This window comes from Hippoglossus stenolepis, chromosome 5, assembly GCF_022539355.2.
Source record: "Hippoglossus stenolepis isolate QCI-W04-F060 chromosome 5, HSTE1.2, whole genome shotgun sequence".
Lineage (NCBI taxonomy): Eukaryota > Metazoa > Chordata > Actinopteri > Pleuronectiformes > Pleuronectidae > Hippoglossus > Hippoglossus stenolepis.
Window position 1 is genome coordinate 15,655,029 of NC_061487.1, and position 26,040 is coordinate 15,681,068.

The 26,040-nt window shown below is 41.9% G+C and overlaps 1 protein-coding gene across 1 annotated transcript; it reads right to left on the bottom strand.

Annotated features, from left to right (window-relative positions):
* Positions 1–712: 712 nt before the first annotated feature.
* Positions 713–25,727, bottom strand: rasgrf1 (Ras protein specific guanine nucleotide releasing factor 1). The gene is made up of 27 exons (XM_035157759.2): positions 25,019–25,727; positions 20,881–20,987; positions 20,459–20,606; positions 18,202–18,294; positions 17,869–18,122; positions 16,337–16,416; positions 16,010–16,203; positions 14,343–14,452; positions 13,614–13,732; positions 12,645–12,805; positions 11,542–11,605; positions 11,084–11,226; positions 10,867–10,949; positions 10,531–10,779; positions 8,146–8,516; positions 7,932–8,051; positions 6,741–6,911; positions 6,477–6,583; positions 6,275–6,387; positions 6,097–6,157; positions 5,035–5,138; positions 4,861–4,945; positions 4,553–4,750; positions 4,384–4,463; positions 4,171–4,288; positions 4,017–4,085; positions 713–3,762 (listed from the first exon to the last, which is right to left on the bottom strand). Exons 1-27 carry the CDS (start codon positions 25,292–25,294, stop codon positions 3,670–3,672), a joined length of 3,771 nt encoding a protein of 1,256 aa, XP_035013650.1. The 5' UTR covers positions 25,295–25,727; the 3' UTR covers positions 713–3,669.
* Between the last annotated feature and the right edge of the window lie 313 nt (positions 25,728–26,040).

The following is a 26,040-nucleotide window of genomic DNA, read 5'->3' on the forward strand; positions in this document are numbered from 1 at the left end:
TTTTTTCTTTACCCTAGAATGGGAGCTTTATATTTAAATACTTTATATTTACTTGAGGAGCAGGTCCTCTCTGTGGAGGCTGCCATGTTTTTTACAGTAGCCCAAACTGGACAAACTAAACACCCTTTGAGTTTTTATGACACCTGAAGGCTGCCACAGGTTCTCTTCAATGTTTGGAGGGTGATGTGAGGGGTATTTAGCTGCAACATGCAACTTCACCACTAGATATCACTAAATTCTACATTTTTGAAAAGGAAGAAACAGCAGCGTTTCCATGGTTTAGAAACTTCGACTATCGAACAGTCAGAGCAAGCACCAATCCAGTTTCAATTGCATGTGCTCAATAAAGACAAGGACATTAGGAAATAGCACCTATAAGTGACATTTTCTGATATTTGGTCCAACAATCAACTATAATGAAATCATATGCACCCTTATAGAAACCAATCATTGCCCAAACTGTGTCTCCAACATTGTGTAAAAAGTAAGTAATAAAAGTAAATTTATGCCAATCAAGCGTTTGTAAGAATGAATTTGTATAAATGTTAGAGATAATTTTTTCACATGAAGATGATTACTGTAGGTCATTATACATAATTGCTTGCCAGGACAGAGAGCGGTTGTTAAAGAATCTTAGATTATGTTCTATTTCATGAGATTAGATGAGCATGATGTCAACTGACTGATCTACAAAAACACTTGAGACAAAATGCCCCTGAGATAAAATGGATTTATTAGCAAGAGGTAACTGGGAAACATATTTTTGTTAATTTGTTGTTGTCATCCGCAAACTTTTAATACTGATTTTTTCTTTTTTACAAAACTGGGAATATATCTCAAGGAGTGGAGACAGGAGGGTTGAAAGATAATTTTCATACCACTGGGTATTGCTAACAGCAAAATGTTTATTTGTTTATATACCTTATAAGAGTATGTGCATGTATAAGTGTATACAGTATAAGTATATAGTATTATTCTGTCTGTGAAGGTGTTGCATGCCTGCCACATGAGCTTTAAAAGTGTACTGTACATACATAGTAAAAATACATACAAATATTCACAGAATAAGCACTACATTACTATATTCCTGCTAACAGAAATGGTTATAGACAGGATTACAGTATAAATGCAAAACACTCTGAAGTTGTCTCCTATCTCTAAGTCATGGTTTCAAGACCACACTGTCGTAGCATTTCGTGTTTAAGCTTGAGATACAACTCTTTTTTGAAAGAATTACACAGTTCCACATTGAGAAGTATGCAGGGCCGCTTGTACAAAATGTACAGCACATCTCAGTGAGGTGAAATAACAACAAAGTACAAAATACTTTCCCATGTACATATAAAGAGCAGGTCACTCTGTCTTATACTACTACAAAAATAGTGTTTGAATGCTGTAGGCAGAGGCCATTCACATAGGTTTTATCATAGTTTGTAACAGCGATGCATATAACAGAGTGATATACAGTCACGTTCCACAATCACTGGAACAGCAAAAAGGACAGATTGTCTTTTAATTACAGAAGAGCAACAACCTTTTACTCTACAAAAGTATCGCCGAACCTGAAGGTACAACACTTACCACCTCGTGTGAGATTTTGTCATGAGATTGAGTTGAACAAATACCAAAAAAAAGAAACTGGTGTACTCCAAGTGTAACAGAAAGTTCAGATGACTCATCTTTCACAGCAAACTGATTGCTGAAACAAAGCTTATATTTGATTATACAAATTAAACTGAGGTGTCTCAGATTGGTCTGGACAACTTATCTAACACCAGGCTACAAATTGGGTGTCTCGATTTATAACAAATTTGTTATATTATAATATATAATTTTTTTTAAATATGAATTGTTAATGAAGACATTTATCATAGACCAGAGGCTCCCAACCCCAGGCCTGGCAACCACTACTGCGCCTCAGAACATTTGCTACTGGGCAAACTGTATGATCCCCACACATTTCAACAATTTATAGGCTATTATGTTTGGTAACATATTTTTCTTTCCAACTTTGACATTACCAACAACAATGTAATTGTGTTTTGCAATGCTAGCAAAGTTCTATCGATGAGATTTGAACAGATAGAAATATCTGAACAACAAATGGATTGACTGCCATGAAATCTGGTCCATATTTCCATGGAGCTGAGAGGATGAATGACTTTAGTGATCCCTTTCCTTTCCTTTTTAGTGCAAAATATCTCTGCTACTATTGGACAGAAAACCTGGTGCAAATTTCGCCATCAGGCCAAACTATAAAAGGTTTTGTGATTGTCTGTCCTTACACCAGCTCAGCATTACAATTCCAATAATGTGGTTTAATATCTGTAAAACTAATGGTAAGATGGACTTTGTGTTTATTGCTAATAAGCAAATGTTAGCATGCTGCCATGCAAAACGAAGATGCTGCAGATAGTAAACATTACACCTGGTAAACATTAGCATGTTAACGTTGTCAGTGTGATCTTGTATGCACACTGACATTAGCATTTAGCTCACACTATTGCTGTGCCTAAGTACAGCCCCACAGAGGTACTAGCAGAGGTACTAGAAGTTTCTGAGAATGTGAGGTAACCAGTAGAGCTTTCATTCAGTAGAGCTTTGTTATCTATTTTAATATCATTCTTGATGGTTCCCACTGGGCTGCTACACTATGACACTACAGGTGTGTCCCAATTCAGAAGCCTCCTCCTTCAGCGGCTGCATTTGAAAACCGATTATGTGTCACAGCAACGCGACAACACTATCCCATACAAGACTCCTTCAACTGCGGCTGACGGATGCGCCCCTCCATTCCTGAGCAACGAAGGATCCAACAGGTGGATCTTTCTTGGGCCAACCTGTCCCAGGAATCATTGTGTGCTGGTGATGAAGCTAACAAGCTAGCTGTGCAGGGGGCTGGGCTTCAGAACGTGCGGGCAGTCAAAGTAGCGAATTATGTAATGGTAAGAGTGGGACAAGCTAGTGACAGTTCGGCATGGCCTTGAGGGACTAGAGGCCTCACAAAGTCCCTCGAAGGATGAGGCCCCTGAATTGGGACACACTTTATTAATATAGAAATTGTCCCGTTCAAAAATGGTTGGGAACCCCTGTCTCCTTCAGAGTATTGAGCAAAAAGGGAAAGACATCTCTGTTGGTTTGGTTTGGGAAGCAAAGAGACAGTTAAGCTTCAGATACTTCATCTCCACTGATCATTGTCCCCCAGCATCAAATGTAGTTTACATCCTCCGTGCTCTTTTACCTGATTTGATGCAGTTACATTTTTTTACATTGCTACATTGGTTGCAGAGAAATTCACTCGTCAATAAAACGTAAGCAAAGAGAATGATGGCCGGCAGCAGGGGTGCTCGGAAAGTGCAAAAGTCGACACAGTATGTGATGATGCAAAATAATGTCATTGGTCACAAAGAAGACACAGTGACCTCTGTTATTATGCTGGAAATAACCCAAAGAAATGTAAATAGTAGATTTTTAAAGCAGGTGGCGTTGGTGGATACGGTAACAAACAAAAATATATATACGCTGAAATGATTTGTGTCTTCAGACAACTTTAAACATCCACTGTACAGAAGAGCAAATATCTTAAACATGTACAACTATACAAAAGTTTGTATGTTAACTGATGTGTAATATTAACAGAGAAAAGAACACGAAGGACCACCTTCCTTATCAGTTGGGCACTTTTGGCTCAATTCTGAGTGAGGCTTCGTACATGCTTTCTTCATCCAGAACAGAGCTCATATCCAGTAGATATTGGGCTACCTGAAACACGCAAAAATAAAAAGAGAGTAAGATTTAAGATTTTAATTTAATGGAAATTAATCCTTATAGTTTTTAAAATACATAAGCTGTTCCCAACCTTTTAGCTTGTTACCTTTTAGACTAAAACAGTGTCTACTTGTGACTGATTATGTATTTTGGTCAAAATCAGGTCAATAAACAAATGATTCTTGTCCCTTGGTTTTCTAAATTTTTAAAGGCTTGAAAAGTTAAAACATAACTAAATATCGATTTACCTTTGGTTGCAGGTCAATCTTGTATGCTGTTTGCTGAAACTGTCTGATTTCTCTGATGATGTGTGAAATCTGAAAAGCAGGGTATTAGTATTTCAGACTGTAAAACATACATTTGCAGGAAGTCCCTTGTGTGACAGGACACAGAAGAGCTCACCATCCTCATCTTCGAGAAGTTGACCAAGTTGTCTTCTGTGTAGTTTGGCGTTCCCTCCTCGATGAAAGCCAGGTCAGTGAGGTACATCCCCAGGTAGGGCACACAGGGCGGGTCACAGCTGGTGGGAACACACATCATCACACCATCATCTACGTGTCCTGCAAGTTTGCCTCACTTATCGAGCACAAAATTATGTCTTTAAACTGAACTCACTTCTTTAAAGCCTCTCTCAGGTTTTTGAACCGCCCCTCTGATGACACCAGCTTCTGCAGCTTGTCAATCAACCCTTTTGTCTGGCGGAAAAGGTTATGAGGAACACAATTAATCAGATTAGGAAGAACCTTGTTAAAAATGATTAACCGATGTATAGGGTGATACACACCTGCTTCGAAACCTTGAGCCAGGTCTTCTTGAGGCGAAAGACAGAGCTGCGGTTGAGGGAGGAGGTGATCTCGAGCACGGCGTTGTAGTTATGGAGACAACGACAAATGTCGGCCACGGCCACCCATTTCTCGATGACTGTGACCCTTGGGACCACATCCTCACAGTGCAGGATCTCTGTGGCAATAAGGTTACTTATCTTGCAGAGGAAAGAGAGAAATGGAGGGTATGGACTCAATATTATTTTTAAAAAATCAATAAAAGGTAGAATAGAGGAGTTGTGCGAGGGGCTCGTTTATTGGAACATACATCGTTGAAGTGCTTTGTTGTTCTCATGATGAACGGAGTCTTCTCATTTTTGTCGTTCTTCATCCAGCCTTGTCCAAAGAATTCCCTGTAAAGTGAACAGGCAAACATAGGAAATAATTTATATTTGTGTTCCTCTCTATCATTAACATGCACAGGGGATGTGATGGCACTTACTCATATGGGATGACCTTAAACACCAGGTGGTCCAGGAGAGTGAGCTGCTCTGCGATCTCCAATGCAGAATGACTCTCAAAGGAGTCGGTCTTCCCTCCTCCCACCTAGGACACACAAAACAACCACAAATTATTAAAGGTGCACAAAGTGAGTGAAAAACTAAAAAAACTTGATGTTGGTACATGGAACAAGAAGGATCACGTTCAGATTTACTATGTTCCAATTGTGAACAACTGGGTAGCTGTTTTCTTCACTCACATTTGATAGAGAAATGTAGATGGCCAGAAGACATCAGGTGAGTACAGTGGCTGAGATGTCTCACACAAGCGGCACAACAGACGCTGACCACGAAATGACCAGAGTGAGTTTATGTACCTTTGTGAAAATTCGATGCCTGTCTATTTCAGGTGTTACGGTACAGGTGCTTGGAGCATCCAAAAAGCGACGACGCACCTGTACCGTAACACCTCAAACAAACTGGCACCTCATTTTTAAGGCGACTGGTCTGTTCGCATCTTCACAAACGACAGCTTAGACCCAGACATCGATCACTTGACCACAGTAAGTAACTCTGCTCGGTTCAATGCCGGCATCCGTTGTCACTCACTTCCTTTGTGGTTGAGTGTATTTGCTTTGGTATTGTTGCTTTTGTGGTTGTGTTGTGGCTTTAGCATTTATGTTGTGGCTCTTGCTTTGGTGTTGTGGCTTTTGTGGTTGTGTTGTGGCTCTTGCTTTGGTGTTGTGGCTTTTGTGGTTGTGTTGTGGCTTTAGCATTTGTGTTGTGGCTTTAGTTGTTGTGTTGTGGCTCTTGCTTTGGTGTTGTGGCTTTTGCATTTGTGTTGTGGCTTTTGCTTTGGTGTAGTGGCTTTAGCATTTGTGTTGTAGCTCTTGCTTTGGTGTTGTGGCTTTTGTGGTTGTGTTGTGGCTTTAGCATTTGTGTTGTGGCTGTGTATTTATTTGTTTAATTTCCTAGACAAAATTAAAATAATCATTAGCTGCTTCTATAAAGTGTCCAGTTTAAAAGAGGATATCTTTTTATGCTCCACACTAAATTACACGTACCAGTTGTGTCACGTCTTCGAGGGTGATCTGACTGTCCCCATGATCTTCCTGAGTTAGAGTCCTGATGGACAGAGAAGAAAGTTAAGCTCAGAGGTATGAACAGTATAATGGATCATTTTAAGTACTGGGTTTACACTATGAATTGAAATCATCCAGTTAAAACAGCACACTACAGTACCTGATGATGTTGGCTGCTGCTTTCCTCTCTTGAGTCAACAGCTCAGGGTCGTGCATCACTTCCTCCAGGAAGACAATAACCTTTGTCTTCAGCTCATTGTTACTCTCAAAGTCCTGGAGATACACACACACATTTAACAATTTGCAGAAATATATACTGAGCTCAACTTAGTGTTTCTGAGTTGTTGTTTTTTTTTTTTTACCGGGGAGTGTTTGGACACCCAGTGTCTCAGGACGTTCAGAACCCTGTTGGTCGCTGCTCGTCTGATCACAAACTCTTTGTCTCCATTTCTCTGATCGGTTGGGAAACCTGCAGAAAATATATTGGGAATATTTTAAAATGAGCTCTCATTCGATCGGCATTGGCAAAAAAAGTCCAAAATCTAAAATCGGTGGACCTGAGTGAGGTCAACCAATAACTACAGTTGGACTTTAGTGCTGTTTGAATAGTGGGTAAGTTTGTGTACCAGTGCTGGCGAGGGACATGCGTCGATATTTTTCCTTGGTTGGTGTGCCCTCATTGGCTCCAGCTGTAGCGATGGCAAAGGCGGAGGCAGCAGACAGGGCACTGCGGTTGTTATCCAGCTCTCGACATGAGGACATCACCATGCCATTATTGTAGGAAAACAGAGAGAACTCTACAATGAAGCACAGATAAAGAGAAAATAACCCTGTGATTTATTCTGGTGCCATGTAAATGAAATGGGTGGTCAGTTTAAGAAGAGGCATTACAAGTTAAAGGTTTTCACTTTATATATGTCTCAGAGTTTGCAAAAAAACTGGTAACCTAGTAAAATACTATTAACAGTATATTAGTGTGTGTAACTGAATTCAAATACACTGCAGAATGACCTGCTTCTTCTCCCTGCTCAAGCCTCCACTAGGGGGCACTACAGGCCAGCACAATCTGTCCCTTCACACTTTTCTTTACAAGAGGCTTTGATAATCAAGATGGTTGCAGCTAAATATAGCCGCCAAATATCAGCACAGCAGAGGAATCAACAGATTCTCTGCAGTCTGCTATGTTTAAATCCTGGGAACATAGACAGATCATACGCAGCCAAGAATCCTTCACCATGTGAGACACAACACAGCTCTTCACAATATCCGCTAATTCACATATTCCAGAGGCACTGGGTTTACTCTTTAAAAAAGAAAAATCCATTGTGTGATTTTTGTAATTTGATGCAGAAGGCACAGATAATCTTGGCTCTGAAACGGCCTCGTTACTGGGGGCGGCAGGGAAAACACAGTGTTGATGTAGTTGCTATGACACAAGTTTCCCTCACACCTACTGAAGCCAAGCATTGGCTTTCCCCACATGCTCATAACCACAAACACATTTATGTTTTGCAGGACTGTTTTCCATAAGAAATATAAATAAAGGAATGATAATTGCAACCTATATCTGTTTGAAAGCTTTAATTTCTATATAAGAGACAATAAATTGTGGCTTATTTCAAATTTAATATTTTCAGCTACTTGCTTTGTTTTGTTATGTGCTCAGTCTTGGGTTTAATATTCAGGGCTCAGTGATAAATGAGGCACTGGCAGAGGTATTGCATACAGGTGGCATGTCAGTGTGTGGTTTACAAGCCTAGATATCACAGGACTGAGTCTGTTAGGATGTTAGTGCACACATCTAGGACAGGGTGTACCTGAGGAGTTTTTGCATTTTAGGTTTTTTGGGGTGGTCGGTGACTTTGTGGGAGAAGCCTCTGTGTCCCCATCGTCACTCTGGTTTGGATCGTTGTCGCTTTCCTCTCGCACTGACAGATCTGCATCACAACAAATACACACAAGTTACTCAAATCACTATTACAGCAAATCAAACTTGGAGTATTTTGCTTGAAATGTCTGTTGCTGGCCCACCTTGTTTGCACGCTGAGGTCTCCTCCACCTTGTCTTTCTTGTCCTCGCCCTCGTCTGGGATTTTGCTCGCGACGGGGCTGGACACGTAAAGCTTATTGATGTCCAAGGTGGTCTTGCTGAATGGCGAAATGGTCGAGTACACACTTGCATAGCCGTTTGAGGAGCAGCTGAGGGCAGCCAGGTCAAGAGCTTTGCCCCCGGTGATGATGGGGATGTTGAGGGAGAGCTTGCGCCGCCGGTTCGGGGATGAGTTCTTGGTGATGGCAAGAGGAGGAGGGGAGGAGAACTTTCTGCTGGCCCTCGGGGAGCTGGGAGGTTCTCCATACAGGAGTTTACTGTTCTGACTGCTGGCAAAGAATAACTCAAGGGACCTGCATCAAGGGAGGATATATACATTTGAATTCAGCACATAGGAATGTGTTTCTTTGATATTTGTTAAGTACACTCTGTTTTAAGAGCTTAACTAAATACACAACACCTCCTAAATAATTTATGCAAACCGAGTCAGCCAGGCAACCAGAAGTGCCTCTGCAGTCGCATCTCATCGTTTTAGAGCAGGATACATGCTGCAGTGTTCCAGAAACCCTCTCCCACTCCCTGCCACCCTCCTGGCGACCTCACGGGTTCCCATAAATAGCACAGCGAGTGAAAGTGCGCATGGCCACTGCTGACACAAGCAGCCAAGTGTAGGTGTCTCACAGTGACATGACAAGCGCCACGGGAGAGCGTGCTGCAGGGCGTGGGCATGGGGAGCTCTCCCTGATCTGAACCCCACAGTGGGGCCCTGGCTGCCTGTGGAGTGGCGAGTTCGCCCCACTGCAACACTTCATCAGCATTTCACACTATGGATCTTTTGCAGACGAGGAGAGAGGGAGAGAAGAGTAGAGAGAGAGAGGAGAAGAGAGAGAGAGAGAGAGGAGAAGAGAGAGAGAGAGAGAGAGAGAGAGAGAGAGAGAGAGAGAGAGAGGAGAGGGTGGGGCCCTGCAGCATAGAGGCTGGCTACCATAAAGTGATAGAGCCCTGGTTGAGACACTCCCAGTCAGGTGGAGGGAACTGGACCCAAATATTGCCTTTGACCAGTGAACACACACACACACACACACACACACACACACACACACACACACACACACACACACACACACACACACACTTGTACTTTACTGTCTTAGTGAGGATTGCATTCCCTAGTCCCTTACCCTAACCTTAACCATCAAAACTAAATGCCTAACCTAAACCCAATTCTAACCCTAACCCTAAAACCAAGTCTTGACCCTCAAACAAATGTCCTCACTTTCCCAAAATGTCATTAAAATGGTCATCACAAAGGTATAAATACAAGTACACACACACACACGCGGATATAGAGGCATCACAGAGCCTGTCAAAAATCCCACATGAAGCCTGACATTGTTCCAGTGTCAAATACAGTATCTAAAATAGGCTATTACTTCTAGAAATAACCTATTTTACAACATATTTTAATTTGCTTAACTGCAATGACCATAACTACATACAGTATTCATCAAGTTAGACAGAATTTTGAAATTTTAGTTCACAATTTTTAAAACGGATCTCCAATAACTTCATATGTTGATTCTGTGCTTCTCTCTACCTATTTATATATGTATATTCATCCTGAATACCAAAAACTTTTTGTTTCACACACAAGTAATCGCTCCCTAATGATTGGCTGCAGTACAGCTCATAAACCATGCCTCATCCTTGTTAATGGATGGGACATGGACCAAACTAAAGGATCAAAATATACAATAAATTTGAAATTAGTTATTTAATGCTTTAAAAAAATGTCACGATTGACAGCTGATACTGACGAGTGTATATCGGTGGGACCTCACTATCGCAGCGCCATCCCCTGATCTACTGGCTGCAAATGTGCAACATGGCAGCGTTTGTATTAGGGATATTTAGGCTTCATTTTGAATAAAATGGGAGGAAGTGGAAAAGCGTTGTGCACTTTGTGCACGTTGTGCATCCTTTGTATACTGTCTATAGTTTTCTCACATTGTTTTGATAACTTACCATTTGAAACTGTATTCAAATGGACATTGTTGTTGTTTAATGCTGTAGAACATTTCATTAAAGTCTTGAACTGAACACATTCAGGTAAAATTTTAAAACATAAAAAACCGAAGTAAGCAGCTCATATGTCTTCACTTAAATCTAAAAGTTCATAGTGCCGCATTTCTTGGCTGTTGCGCCTTGCATTGATTACAGGATGACAGCAACTCACATTACAATAGATCAATTTCCTCTTTAAGCAACAGGATTTGGAAAGATGCCAAACATTTAAAATAACATTTGTTTGTCTTGTTGACAACAATCCAGCAACAATCAAGTCTGTCCAAATGTAATGTGACTCACCGAGCAGGGATGGCGCTGATGGGCTTCTTGTAGATGGTGATGAGTTTGTCTAGCACCACATCGGCGGTGGTGAACACACGATACGAGTGCAGGAAGGTGTTGAGGAAGTCGATGGAGAGGAAACGGAGGTCGGTCAGTCTCTCCAGCAGGCGCTCAACGCTGGCGTAGCGGATCTGCAGCACCTTGCAGGAGTTCATCATCTTACTGAAGCGGATGTCCACATCATCGCAGTACAGACTTGAATCTGACCTGCTCAGGATAAAGAAAGTTGAACTAGTAGAAATAAATGCCAGAAAAAATGCAAAGAAAAGGTGTGGAAATAAAAAAACAGCTTACTTGATCATCTGTGGCACTGTGACTTTGGAATTGTCCTCAAAGGCGTTCATCATCAGCCCATTGCACCGGATGTTGTCTATGCACTGTGGCGCAGACACGGACGAAGCAAACAGAGAGGACAGAGGAAACGTTAGTGAGTTCTGCGACATGCAGGCTTTCTGCCTACGTCCTCGGCTCCTCGTCTGACGGCCGGGGACTGTGATGTGTGTTGACGTGCCTGGCTGATGTCACTGGTCCACGCAGACTTCTCCTGCCTGGAGGAGGCCACCAGGATGACTGTGAACGACTGACTGTCCTTTGGCTCCACGACAATCTTGAAGTCCAGGTGCTCCATGTCCTGGCCGCTCTTGTCTGATTTGGCTTTGAGGTAAACGCAAAGAATTAACGTAAGCTGTCATTTTCTCGACAGATATAAGCAAATATTTAGTGAGGACATTCATATCAAATATTTATTTCAATAAAAACAAATAAAATATCAATATTTGGCCCAAAACTGGAATATCATTACTAAACATTCATTTATTAGAGACTCAATTGACTCCAGTAGTTTCAAATGTTAATTATCAAATATTAATGAAGTCCGGCACACTCAAGTAATCATGCATTATATACAGCATCACACACGGTACGTGCGATGCATATTTCTGTAAGATGCTACATGAATAAAACACTCACACTCATCATCTGTCCCCTCAGGGTCCTCCAGAAGAGTGCAGTCTATAAGCGAGACGACTCCATTCTGCGAACAACACACACAGTACACACTCAGTGTCTTAACACTAGCCACAGTTGTCTCAACACAGTACCTGACATTAATGCTGCAAAGTTGAGAATCTGCAATGGACTGCTGTGATGAATTTTTGGGATTAAACTTCACTTCATCGTCCATGTGAGAAGACGGCTGTGATTGGCAAAGAAGTGTCAAAACTGCTGACACTTCATTACTGCATATCTGTTTTAGAAATGATCATAACACAAATGAATTAAGGCTTTGTCCACCTCCGCTCTAAAATTCATGGCAAGACACGAACAATCTCTTAAAAAGACATTAATAATGAATCTCTTTCAAGGAGGTTATATTTCTGCATTGGTTTGTTTGTCGATCTGTTAATTAGCTTAGTTTAGATTACACAAAAAGTACTGGACGAATTACCACAAAATTTGGTGTAAGGATGTGATATGTATCAGGAACGCACCCATTCAATTTTGGTTCAGGTCCGGATCAGGAAACGGATCCAGGAATATTTTTTCACTTTCTTTTATTGCATTCGTTGCAAGAGAGGGTGTTTTTCAACATTTATATTGATTTCTCAGAGAATAATTCATGGATCTTTAAAAAATATTTACGCGAGAATGTTTAGGGGACTGATTATGAGTGTGTGCAATGTTGATGACAACCCTGAGATTTTCATTAAAAAAGTTAACGGTTACAACTAAAACAGGTCATAAGACTGGCGTTGTAACTTCATCTAAGGATTTTCGGTCTTGAACCTTAAACTCAAACATCAATCGCCCTCTGTAATGTTTAGTTATAATACACCACCACTCCATTACACAAATCAAGCTGCTGCTCTCAAACAATGAGCCTGTGTGTGGGTCCAGTGGTAATTGCCACTGATAAAAGGCACGAGATTGCGGACCCTGTAGCTTTCATCTTCCTGTCAGTTAATCTGTTCACTTCAGCCCAGAGATCCGGGGCTTGCGCTGCGCTGTAAGACTGTGACGTTTGATAATAAGGAGCAGCGCCGCCACACTGTGGCTCAGCGGCACAGGCCTACCTTGGTGAGATGAAGCTTTCCCCCAGAACCCCTGTTGCAGATGATTAAATGCTTGGAGAAGAGAAAGCTCTGCCGCTCCCCCTCCTTCTTCAGAGACAGAGAGCCCAGTCGCCCACGGGTGATCTTGCCCTTCTCGCTCATCGGCACCTGGATGAGAGACCCTGTGTGTGGCAATGAAAGAGTGAGTGTAAATAGCAAGAAGAAGGCGAGAGGGAGAAGGGGAGATTTGGATAGACACATATAAAAGGATAGTAGCCAAGAACTGGGGGTAAGAGAAGGAAAGAATTGATGGGAAACTGCTCGTCAAGCCTTCCACTAAAATTGAATACATCTACGGTCACGTGAGAAACTAGAGATTAAATTACTCAACATTTCGGTTTTCGCTGTCATCCTTCGAGGCCTATTGGGGATGAGTGACATTTACAGTCCCAGATTCATCATCATTTTCCCTCAGAACAGTCTAATTACACTTGGCAATTAAAAACTCTCCTCATGAGAAGCACATGTTATTCCCCAGGGTGATAGAAAGAGAGAGAGAGAGAGGGAGAGGGAGAGGGAGAAAGAGATAGAGGGAGAGAGATGGGTCTTTTTGCATGAAAACTGAGTATCTCTCCTTTTAATGCAGGGCTGAAGACCAGGGTAGAACAATGTTTTATAGGCAGGACAGTGGTGGATCTAGGATTCTTCTAAATCAGGGGTCACAATTTACATTAAGGGGCTAATTATATTTCCAACAATCATGCACAATTCCTAAACCAGTTTACTGTTATCTCAAGAACTTTGAGAAAAGCCACACATCTTTGAATAGATTTGGTAAAAAACATTTTAACACATTGTCACATTTATTGATAGCATTGTTGGTAAGTGACAAAAAGAGTACTGAAAGGACAGGGGCACTTCAGGGGCCAATGAGATTTCAGCTGGGGCCAGTCCCCCCTGGATGCGCCCCTGAGACAGGAGTTACTGTACCTTGTCGTACAAATGTCTGGCTGGTGTCGAGGAGAATCTCGCAGCCCTCCACGATCATTCGTTCTATAGCCAGGTTCTTCCTGATGTTCTCCGTCTCGCTGACCTCATCGTGCATGATTCTAGTAAAAAAGGGAAAATCCATCATTTTCATTTGATCAGACACAAAAACGTCCATTAAATGCACGAAATCTTAACGTAAACGTCATGTTTGTGCACATCAGTGACTCGTGCATTCAGCAAGAGGCTTGTTTTCACAACCTTTAAGATACAGTTGCCCATATTTTGAGCAAGAATTTGATTCCTAGATTGTTTTGAGTGTTAACGGTTTCATTTGTTTACAAGCAGTTTACATTATATTTTGAAGATTGTGTCTCATAATGTCACTTCACTTGTACTGCTTTCTACATAAGTTCTATTAGACCAATGCTGCACTTTATTCAAAATCCAAGCATTTCTCAAACTTGGAAAATAACACATCCATCTATCCATTCACCCCTCAGAGGCTAGTATGAATATTCATATTTAGAGTTTGATATTATCTTTCAAAGATTCATTCTAATGGTTTTTCCATATAAATGTATATAGATTCAGGAAACAACACTCAAAGGTTTTTGTGAGATACCGCAAACAACCACCACACACAATAAATCTAGGTGAAAACTAGGCCTGTGATTGATCTATGTTGCTCAGTTGAGGCCCCATGCAAGTGTTGGTTTGAGACAAATGTACCTGGAGAGCTCTTCTAGCTTTGATTTTGCGTAGTCCAGACTGGTCCTCTCTATGTGTTCGTGGGGCGTGTGGGCCAGAAGTTCGTGGAGTGTAAGAATGTAGCGGGGAATCTATGGAGACAGAAGAGAAACCAACGGGGGAGTCATACCCAACTTTAAGGGCTCATCAACAACAACGCAAAACATGCACACACAGGAACATACAAGTGCCAGCGTGCACATACACTAATGAGAAGTAGATCAGTGGAGAGCACAAACTACACTCATCAGCAAAAATTTGCTATCAACACAGCACAGCCTGTAGTTGGCCCCAGCAGGGTGGACTGCTGGGAAACTGCGTACCTCGCCAGAAATGAGCCATTATTAAAACTCGAGCTCCAAAAACAACCACTTTTTAAGCCTGACAAATGCCTGCAATTTCTGGGGCTGTCCAGCGATGCTGCAGTTACAGGACATCGCTCTGTGAGCCAAAGAGGAGGCGGGACTTAGAAGCCAAGTCCCGACTGAGCCTCTCTTGCAGAATGCAGGTCAGAACACATGATAAATACATTGTTTTGATATGTATGTGTCCCACTAAAATATACTGCGGTTCTAAACCGGGCAGTAAATTAAATGTAATGCTACAGTTTATCATACACATTACAAACTACCTCTGAAAGAGCAACAACCTACACTCATTCAGTCATGATTCTCACGATAAAGGCTTTTAGAATTAACCAATGTGCTCTAATTGACAATGCTGGATCACCTTTCGTCCTCAGCTTAGTCGCAAATAATACAATAACCAAATCACCCAATGAGTCAAATAAACTCAGTCTGTGACATGCTTTAAAGATAGGGAGTAAAACCTGTAAATCATTGTTAATGTACTGATACAGTTATAGAAGTTTGACCAAGAAGTAAGTAACTTGCTGTCAGGTGTGATGAAATCAAAGCACATGATAAAGGACGAGTCAGACATTTTTTTTTAAGATTCCCCTACTGTTCAGTTACATTTCACCTGAGAAATTAGACGTATACAAGATCATAAAGATGAGGACATGACCTCAGTGTCCTCAATAGCAGCTTCAGCTATGATGCTGGATTTATACAGAGAAAATACACAATTTAGGATCTTCTTGACTCATCATAACTGTATGCATAACTTCATTATTTACAATTTTATTACAGACATTTAAATGAATCATTAATCATTAAAGGAAAATCTGTAATAGTGGGTTGCATAAAAATAGAAAATCTAAAAGACTAAATTGACATTTTAAGATAAGAAAGCAGCATGAATCAGGTATGGACTAGTAACCATATAAAAGTGTGTAAACGATATCTGTGGCAGTGACGGCAGCTCCAGTGATGGACTGTCTTTTGTTTGGATCAAAGTCAGTGTCTTTAAAAGATGCACAGCTTTAAATGTACAAGAAAACCAAGTGGCCATATGTTTTACGGACAGCTACAATGGGGCATCATTGGCATAGCAATAGCCACCTTGTAGTAAGCTGGTGAAATATACGGCCCAAGGGTACCATTTATATATGGAGAGAAGAACTTGGCCCCGAGCGACTGCGAGAGAGCAAAATTAACGACAAGCTCTGGCTCCGGGCCACAGCTCTGCAGCAAACAAATGGTCTTGCCTTAATTCAGCGTGTATATCAGCGAGACAAACGAGCTGACCTGGAACATGGGGTAGGTGAGGAAGGTCTCCAGGGTCCGCTCCTCGCAGTCGGGCTTGGCCTCGTACTGTTTCAGCAGCTTGTCGAAGTCCCGGTTCTGCTTGCAGTGAGCCAGGATCTGCAGGCTGTACTGGTGGTTCCTCACAAACTCCTGGTAGATGTTCAGCATGGGCAGCAGGATGTCGAACAGGTCAGCTGGGAAGAGATCAATACGCCAAGAGAAAAAATGACACAGACAATACAGAGGGCTCCTTCGATCGTGGTTCACACGCAGAACGAGCTTTCGCAATGACAATGAAATAAAGAAAGTAGATGAGATGTTTCTTACCCAGCACTAAGGTTGGCCAGCTCGCTATTCTGGCTTTTAGACCTTGGTAAAATATCTGATGTAGGAACATGATAGTTTCACTGGAAAAAAGAGAGAAAAATATATTGATTGACAGATTTTTATGAAATGCAGAGTTTACCTGTTGAAGTTGAGAGAGATGAAAGTTCAATGTGTGCGAGAGCATGGATGTGCAGGTTTGGAGCATGAATGTGTTTGAATGAGTGTGTGGGTAGATTTTGAATTGGCCAATGAGGGCGCATGCAGGTGACTGTCTTCGCTGGTCTGTCTGTGTGTCCGACAAAGAACTCTCTGATGTGGCAGGAAACCTTGAAATCAGACTGGTACAGTAAGTAGAATACAGCTGACTAACATTGTGTAATATCAGATCACATAGTCATGAATACTATTTTATTAATCACTATGTTCATATAAATGTTTATGTTGAGGTTGAATAGCACATTGCTAATTCTCACATAGTTAACAAGTTGGTTTCCTTGCTACAAAAAGACTCAAAGCAAAGCAATGCCTGGGTGAGTGCTGCACATTTTTGTTATTTTATGATTTTGTGGACAAGTGGCAGAAATATGGTCGACCAAAAATCCTCATTATAATAATTTACTGCTTTCCATGAATGTTGTTATGAAATTTTCACACAGATCTGTAGATATACTGCCGTGAATTGGACTAATGGAAAAATGAGACGATAGATCAGGGGATTGTCAATATTATGTCGTCAAGTTTCATGGTCATCCATTTTATCCATTCACTGATTTTAGAGATGAAGCAATAAATCCTGAACCTCAAACCCTGGGCAGTGTCTCTTATGCATGTTCTACACTATATGTGATATGAGTGATGTCTTTCACATATTGTAAATCTTATTTTTTCAATTCTATTCATGTATTTTATATTTTACTTTACAAATGTCATTGAATTTTAAGATATTTTTCTGTTTTAAAATCTCGATTGTATAGATTTGTGTGGTTTCTCTACAAATGACACCAGAATCCCTTTTCTGCAGCTTAAAGAAACGTGTAGTTTTATATAATGCATTTGTCCTGTTAGGAATTCAATTTATGTATCATCCTGTGTTTATATTCTTAAACCATTTATTGCAACAAATGGAAATAGTGGGGCCTGCTCCCTGGATTAGCCAAGCAGCTTGCTAAGCTTATACAAGAGTGAACCCAAAGCAAGACATTGAGTAACATTTCAAACATTTGAGCCTGGTTAAGAAAAATTGGGGCTTGGGTGGTGGAGGCCAATCTTTGCAACAACAGTGTGATGCAGCAGAGATCAATGAGGAGGGTGTGACATTTAAATGGACCACCTTGATGTGAGAATGGCTGTGATTGGTGCGTGACTGATCGGCCGTCAGCTGATTAAAGCCGAGCTGATGACTTCTGCTTGTTAGTTTATTCTTTCTTCGTCCATTCCTCCAACAGTTGATCAGTGTAAAAACGCCTCAGAGACACAAATTACTTGCCCACTGAAACACACTATTATTCGTAGGGTATTTTTGCCGATCTAACCTGTTGAGGAATATGCTGCTGACATCATCGTGGGTGATGGGGGGTTTCTTGGAGCTGGCGGCCATGCGGAGCGGCCTCAGGAAGTTGTTGACCAGGATGTGAAGCTGCTGCACGTACTCGGCCTCTGAGTCCAACATGCTGAACACCACCTGGTTCCTCTTCCTCATGCTCTCTGCGTGCGGCGAGCGGATGTAATCCTGGATGATGGTCTTCCACTTCCTCCTGCAGATCCAGCCTCGCAGGAAGCTCTGGACCTGAAGCAGACCAGGTTTAAGTTCATCAAAATCTACATGCACTTTAAAAATAAAAACAAGTTTGGGTTTCGTGCTTTACTTTTTTGATCTTCTTGATTTCGGCGTCGTCGTCGGTCGGCGCGGCTGCGGGGCTGGCGCTGATCTTCTCGTTGTCTTTGAGCAGCCCGGCGATCTGCCCGGGAGCGACCACAAGAAAGACCAATCATTCCCACTTACATGTTTATCTCCGTCTTACTTATTGTAGCAGCATGTTATCAAAGTGACAGGACCTGTGAACACTGAGACATTTTAGTCTGAGTGAACTTTCTCACTGCATCAATATTCATTCACGTTGGTCATTTAAATGCAACATGTAGCAGACTGTCCTGCATGTTGACAAGCTGTAGAGAGGCTGGTGAAATAAAAATAAAATGAAATACCCAGACTGGAGCTTGTTTGAACTGTTTGAAGCCAAGTGTCTCCATTTACTTTGAATATGGCGGGAGAGTTAATTGTCATTGCGTTTCATAGAGGAGACGCAATATAAAGCTGTGTTCATGCATATTCAGCGCATAATTTGATTTCAAGCATCACATTTGCACATTAAAGTAAAATGACTATTTGATCGGATGAATACAGCGCTGAACGCAGCCCTGTTTGGAGGCATTGTTCCTGAGAGGAGATGCAAAGTGGAGAGCAGTCGGCCTGAGCACAGCTCTCACAGGGGGGGCGGCTGAGGGGGTAGAGCGGTCGTCCTCTGACCAAGTGCTGAAGTGTCCTCGGGCAAGATACTGAGCCCTGAATTGCCCCTCATAGAAAAAGTGCTGCCCATAGATGCACTGTATGTGTGTGGATGGCAATAAACTGTACTGTAAAGCGCTTTGAGTGGTCATCAAGACTGGAAAAGCGCTAATTAAATACAGACCACATGTGATGGTGCAGTGCTTCCTTTTCTGTCCTCTTACACTAGTTTGCACACATGAGGCGAACAGAGCAATATTCAACATTGTTTTCCCACAGGTTCCGATGTTATTTGTGGTGCTGGCAGGTCACAACAAGGAAGAGACACATCCATATTTTGGATTAATATGAGCGCGGTGCAGGAAGCAGTGGTGATGTACTACCAGGAAGTCTATTTACAGCCGGTCTTACTGATATTGTGTGCGGCTGCCACACATCCTTCTATAGATAGAAAATCCTGTAATCCTCCGCTGCTGTGGTTCAGTGAGAGAGGGCAAAATCCTGGATATTTTAACAGAGCTCGCTTTAGTCTTCAAATACAGTAAGAGGGAATATCAGAGGACACAGTTCAGCCAAAATAGCCCAAAGATATTCTGCAAAGTGGAGTGTAATGGAAGGCTAATATCTGTGGTTATATTTATACCAGGGGTGATAGAGTTGAGCTCTTCTTACTGCGTGCACATGTACAAAACAATCATTAGATAATAGATTACATTTTTATTAGGGCTGAATTAAAACAATTGTCCTTGTGGAAATACAACAGGGGGATTTGATGTAACTCAGAGCTGCAATGGGACATTATAGCATGATTTTTGTTTGTTTATATTTTAGTTGCATTCTATACAATCTTCGTATGATAGCAAATTAGCCTCCTGGGGCAACGATTAAGCTTTTGGGGCTTCCCGTGTAGCAGGCAGATATCTGGGCCAAGAGTCCGTCTTCTTTCTTCTTTTTTTTACCACACAAAACACAAACAGAGATACTTTCTGTATGTATTTTAGGTCCAGATGACATTTTTTGCTAATCTCTATTAACAGCTTTCAGCATATAAATGAAACCAGAATTATGACTTATGAATATTAACAAAATAAATCTGAAAAGCTCTTTTGCCTGAGTAGTAGTGGCACTATTCCAAACTTCCGTTCTATCTGCTGTCGAGTCACACACGGTGCAGACTTCAATATTGGATCAGGAAGTAAAAATAGCGCCAGTGAAACATCAGTCGAGTCTCGTCCTGAACTGTCCAACAAACCTGGTGAAGACCGGGGAAAGATTTCTGAGGATGAAAATTGTTTGAATGTCTGACTATTGAACCATTTTTCGAAAAATCTGATTTTGACAGACTGCATGTTTAACATTGTTGGCAAATCACCTGGATTATTTTTACACATAGAGAAATATCTGAATTGCATTATTATCAACCAAGATTTGAAATGAAAAAGAATGTTTATTTTCCAATGATTTCAACATTTCCTTCAAGTGAAACCAGTGATCTTGTCATTCAGGTGATGGCAGCGTGGTGTATTCAGATTTGACTGAGGTTGTGCGACTGTGGTGTGAAAATTGGTTCATACCTGAATAATGTTGCGTATTTGTTTACACTGTAGAGGACTCACCTCTGACTTGAGCCTTTCAATCTCGATTTCCCCATCTTCTATCTGTTGTCGAAGTTGCTTAGCAACTGTTTTCTCTGTCTCCACGATCTGAAGCAGATGAAGATACTTCTGCATGAGACTTTCATGCTCGGTGGCCAAGTTTCTGTAACTGTAACACACGCAAACAAACACACACACGTACACGTTTTGGTATTGCAGCTTGAACAATGAATTTTACATTAGTGCACGCAGCGGAGCAATCTGGTTTTTCTTGTGAACAAAGCATTTTATCTTCATGTCTGTTATTCCTCATATTTTAACCCCACTTATGAAACCATGGCAACATCCCCCCTCAGCACATCACTCAAACATTACTTAGCCTCGAGCGACTGCTTCAACTTCTAATTGCCGTATCTGCACATTTCACTAATGCGTGCCTTTACCTGGCGTGTGATATTGCAGCCACCCATTCATCGCTGTCCTTTACGTCTTCTGTGCGTAACTCAAGGGCCTTTTGGTTTTCTTGGGTGAAGCTGATGGTGAAATAGTACTGAAGGAAACAGGGGAGAGAGAGAGAGAGAGAGAGGTGAGGGATTCTGGTCAGAAACAACAGCACTATTCATTATTGGACCCATTCTGCTGTATAGTGGTTTGACTGAAGCATCTCCGCTGCTTTTGTCTTTGTGTTTGTTCCACTGCCTCGCTGCTGCAGACATCAAGTGGGTGATTTAAAACCACACAGGGCCTGGGGAAGCCACATCTTCCTCGCCCACCAGTGCAATTGATGGAGCATGCTGAGGGAAGCCTCCCCCAGCTCAGTTCCTGGGATGTCTCTGGTTCCCAGGAGGAAATGCCATAAGACATGGAGGCTGGAGCCACGGCTAATTACATAACTGTGCGATACCTGTTTCCTAGCAACTCCAGTCAGTGTGCACAGTTAGGCTGTTTTTGCGTTTTCTTGTGTCACTCGATTAAAGATGAATGTGATTCCTTTTGCGCTGGACTCCCAGCAGCAGCAGCAGCAGCAGCAGCAGCTAATTGTGACTTGAACAGATGAGGAAATTTCCTTTTTGTTTTATAATTGCGACTGATTTTTTACTTAATTTGTGTTAATATGTCTTTAATGTGCATCCTCTGATAGAAGAGATGATTATTTGTGGGGAAATGCTCCCTTAGATCGTAAAATACAGAAGTAACCAAGAAATGGTTAAATGACTTGACTAACCAGTAGATGCTGTAATATTTAAAACAAAGAATGGAGGCGGTGTTGCAATTTTGACGTTTTACCTTTTTCCTTCATCTTAAGTGGGAGCAGGAGGAGTCATCAGGCACCTCCACCTGCCACTAAACTAAAATACAGTTTTAACTTCTGGTCCACTACATAAAAAAAAAAGCTATAATTACTATGCATGTTACTGATTCAGATAATACGTAAATTGAGTTTATAAGATACGATACTGTCCAAGCAGCACATAAGATGAAAATAGCTTCAGTATACAACAAAATGTTAGATTGCACGACACTTTCTCAGACAGATTTACGAGTTCTGGGGACTTTGTTCTTTTACTTTCATTACCAAATAACATTGTGCTACCTCAAAGTCCTACCTTTACTCTTAAAAGAGCACTGTGGTGTTTTTTACAGAGGAAACAATCTCCCACTTCATTCTGTGGCAAAACTAATGTAACTATTTGGAGAAATTGTCCCTCAGTTGTTATAAACATTCTTGTATGTATCTTGTTGTACAGAGCGGCTGGAGGTAGGGTGGGTCCTTCCTTAACCAGATGGTTGGCGGTTCATGCTGAAAAGCCCTTGCAAAAATACTGAACCCTGAATTGCCCCTGAGGGCAGTGTGTGAGTGATGTGCAATAGAGAAAGTGTTGTACTGTGTGAATGGTTGAACGGCAAAACTGTAAAGTGCTTTGTGTGGTCATCAAGACTGGAAATGCTGCTATATAAATAAAGACCATTTACCATATATATGTATGTAGTTGTTGTTCAAGCGTACGTATAGGAGGCAACTGGACTTTCATCTTCTGCAGTTCTTCTAGTTCTACTAGAACTGAAGAAGCCTCTTGCCTATGTACACATGTTAGACTCCTGAAGACACCATGACCTGGATGACCGAGACCCTTCACAGATATATTCACCATTTACATCAAATGTCATCTTCCCCTTGGACTTCTTCTTGCCGTGACGACTGAGACCAGACTCTAATCTTTGGCCCTGCAGATGCTCAACAGGCACCTATCAACCTGCAGCTGATCGTCATGTATGGCTGACTGCTCCTCCATCTTCACATTCATTAGGTATTCATCCTACCGTCAAAGGAAATCTATTTCTGGCAGGGAGACATGCATGTTGTTGTAGTTTTCCCTCATGATCTCTGTGATATGAGCGCGGCGAGTGTCTGGTATGAGGTGATGTTAAGCACACTGTCTCCATGCTGCTTTATGTTTATGGCTGAGTCACGTACATTTCAATTTTTTTACTGATCTGAACAGGTTTATTGAATCAATACAGCATTGATAGATCCCATGATATTGATACGTTAGCGTCACTTGCTCCAAAATCAATGATTCTTTCTTTTGATTGAGCTGTTCTTCCCATGTTAACCAATTCTTGCTGACTGGTAAACAGCTCAGTTTTATTGCAGCAGTGCTATAAAAGGACTTTCCTGCACCACATAATGAGCTCGATACAGTAATATATTCCCTGGAGAACTAAGTGTTAGTAATCACTCAACGTGCATCCACTTTCATTTTAATGAGGAGCTTTGGTTTGGATGTTAGACTTTTTTTTTCGCACCAACATCACCGACCCCAACCTATCATATCTTACTATTAGTCAGATCTTTTGATTTGCTGTACAGCTCGTGTCACATCCATCGCTGCTGTGGCTTCTTTGTGTTATTGGTTTGAAGTGCTGCCGTTTCCCAGTGTGAACGAGAAAACACACGGTTTCTATAAATGGACTCTGACCCCTCCAAGGTACCGCGAGGACCAAATTTAGCCCACGTAGCACTCGCATTAATAGGAGAGATGCGACACACTACTTCTCTCCCCTCCGTTATCCCGCCTCTTCCAACTGCATCATTATTTAGGATGCAAAAAAGGGTTGCCATAGAAACCCCGGGCTCAAGCGCATTATCATTTTCACACAAACTGCATTTGAGGATAAATATAATGTAGGGATTAGAGGGGATTGCTATAAAACTAAAAACCCACAAATCCAGGGGGGGAAGCAGAGGTGATGTTTGCTTACTCTTACTGTTTTTGTTTGTTTGTTTGTTTACATTGAGAGTTAACTCCTAATGCCAGTCCCATATTTGTCAGTGCTTTGGTTCCCTGCAGACAGGATTTTGCAGAATAAAACAAATCAACTCTAGTTTATTGTATTGACCAGAGAATGCAGAGGGAACCAACACTGCTGAGAAAACACGTTAAAAATTCTTCGAGGGAGGTGTTATTTTTTTGTTGGTGCCTTTAAAGCAACTATGAGCAAAACATTAGCCTGTGTGTTGCATTCTGCTTTGTCAGCACAAGGGCAGCTGTTCACAGGAAGAGCCTGGACTGACTTTGGATGGCAGCCCTACCTACAGAGTCAGGCACAGAGCGCCGGGCTGGTGGCGCAGAGGCATTATGTTTCTTTGCAGTTTATTAACAATAAGAATGTGAACAAGCCGGTCGACCCTTCTCATCTGAATTTTTTCCGATATAGGGAGCAAAATGCATTAAATTCGAATGTTCACACGTCGTTTTACGACACGGTAACAGGGTCTTATGGAAACATCATGAAGACGCCACTCTTCGCAAGCAGAGCATCACTGTGGATGATGCAACGCGAAAGCTCTAAAATTAGATTGAGCCATTTCATGCCGGTCAGCTAGATCAGAGCTGACTGATCACTGGCACCCCACTGTGTCCTGAGCCTCAGCTGTAATGTCACCATCTCACCACAAGATGGAAATCCTGAGGCCACAACTTATTTATATTTTTTTATGCATGTTTCATTGGAAGCAGCAGTAGGTAAATCACTCTCCGCCCTATCATGTCAAAAAAAAAAAAAGATGATGATGACTGAAAGTCAAAAAGCAAAACAACCAACCAGTTTAATAGCAGAAATACATTTGTGACCACATTTAATGCATCAAGGAAAACTCTCCCAATTAAGAAAAAAGAAAAAAAGATTGCGCTGTGGTTTACTGCAACATAAAGCAACAGAAAATACTGCATACCCCAGTGCCAGGGCTGCTGTAATATCATTAGGTGTTAGAATTGTTACCTCATCATTAATGCCATGCATGCATTACATAACGTGCAATACAGCAGCAATCTGGAACCTCGTGTTTTTCTGCTGCTGCTGCTGGATTTGAGGTCATCGTGCGAAGGAAGAGAAGAAAAACATGCAGAATAAAAAAAAGGCACTTTGTTCTGGAGTGAAATGGAGTTCAGAGACGTTTGAGGCGCAGGGAAATTTGGATTTCAGTGTCAACATGTAGGGCTGGAAAACAATAAAGCAGTGACAGAGAGGGTGTGTGTTTGTGTGTGTGTGCGTGCGTGTGCGTGCGTGTCTCCATACCTGCTTCTCCAAACACTCCTTAGCTGACAGTGAGGGTTTGGGAGAGGGCGCCCTGTCGCAGATGCATCCCTCCAACAGGTACAATCCCGAGGGTCGAGAGCTGGACTCGTTCTCGAAATAAAAGAGCATGTTCTGCAGCAGAGCAAACCACTTGCTGTGCCATTTCGTGTTGTCCGAGCTCTTCTTGCTCAGGCAGCCCCGTCTCGTACCATCCTTTTTCGCCAAAAGCCCCAGGTAGGTGACATGACCATCATTAAGTCGTATTCCCTTCTGCATTTTGATGGAGAGAGAAGGAGGAGGGGGGGACTTTCAGCTGCACACGGTGGGATCTCCTCCTTACATCTTCCTGAAGTCGCTCCGGAGGGAAGAAGAAGAAGAAGAGAGAAGAAAAAAAAATCAAATCAAGACTTTCTGAATGCGGAGCTCCAGCAGCAGCAGCAGCAGCAGCCGCGTCCACTCTGTCTTCACCGTGTTGGCATCTGAGTAGAAAGAGAGGAACACAACGAGCTGCACAAGTCCCGCATCCTTAAAATCTTCTGTCACACTCCGTGCGCTCTGAGGAGCCACAAATCCCCCATCGTCAAAACGGGGGCAGCGAAAAATGAAGTCAAAAGACAGGCAGGAGGAGAGATCGTAGTTCGAGGTTTGTCCTTTTCTCACATGAAACCTCCAGAAAGCAGCAGCAGCAGCAGCGGACTGGGTGCTGAGCTCGGCACTGCTGCGCGCGGTCACGTGACGCATGCTTGGGAAAGCATATTTCAGGACCTTGGACAGGGACGTTTCCACAAGATGCCGCATAAAGTTGAGGTTCAAGAATGTGATGAGAAACTGGAGACATGAGGCAGGAAGGGGAAATAACACAGAGTCAAAAGAAACAAGCTCACAGCATTAAATCAGCATTTAAAGGCTGCAGTGCAAGGCTCACTTCCTTTAGAACTTTATATAATAATAATAATAATAACGAACGCTATTTATATAACGCCATTCAAAACACAGTTACAAGCTGCTTCGCAAGTTTAAAA

Bases quoted from the DNA above. Each gene is read 5' to 3' on its own strand.
- rasgrf1 (XM_035157759.2), bottom strand. From the start codon at position 25,294: ATGCAGAAGGGAATACGACTTAATGATGGTCATGTCACCTACCTGGGG. The intron at 20,988-25,018 runs GTATGGAGACAC...TGTTTCCTTCAG, and splicing joins AGGAGTGTTTGGAGAAGCAG to TACTATTTCACCATCAGCTT. The intron at 4,086-4,170 runs GTGAGCTCTTCT...CCTGCTTTTCAG, and splicing joins ACTTCTCGAAGATGAGGATG to ATTTCACACATCATCAGAGA.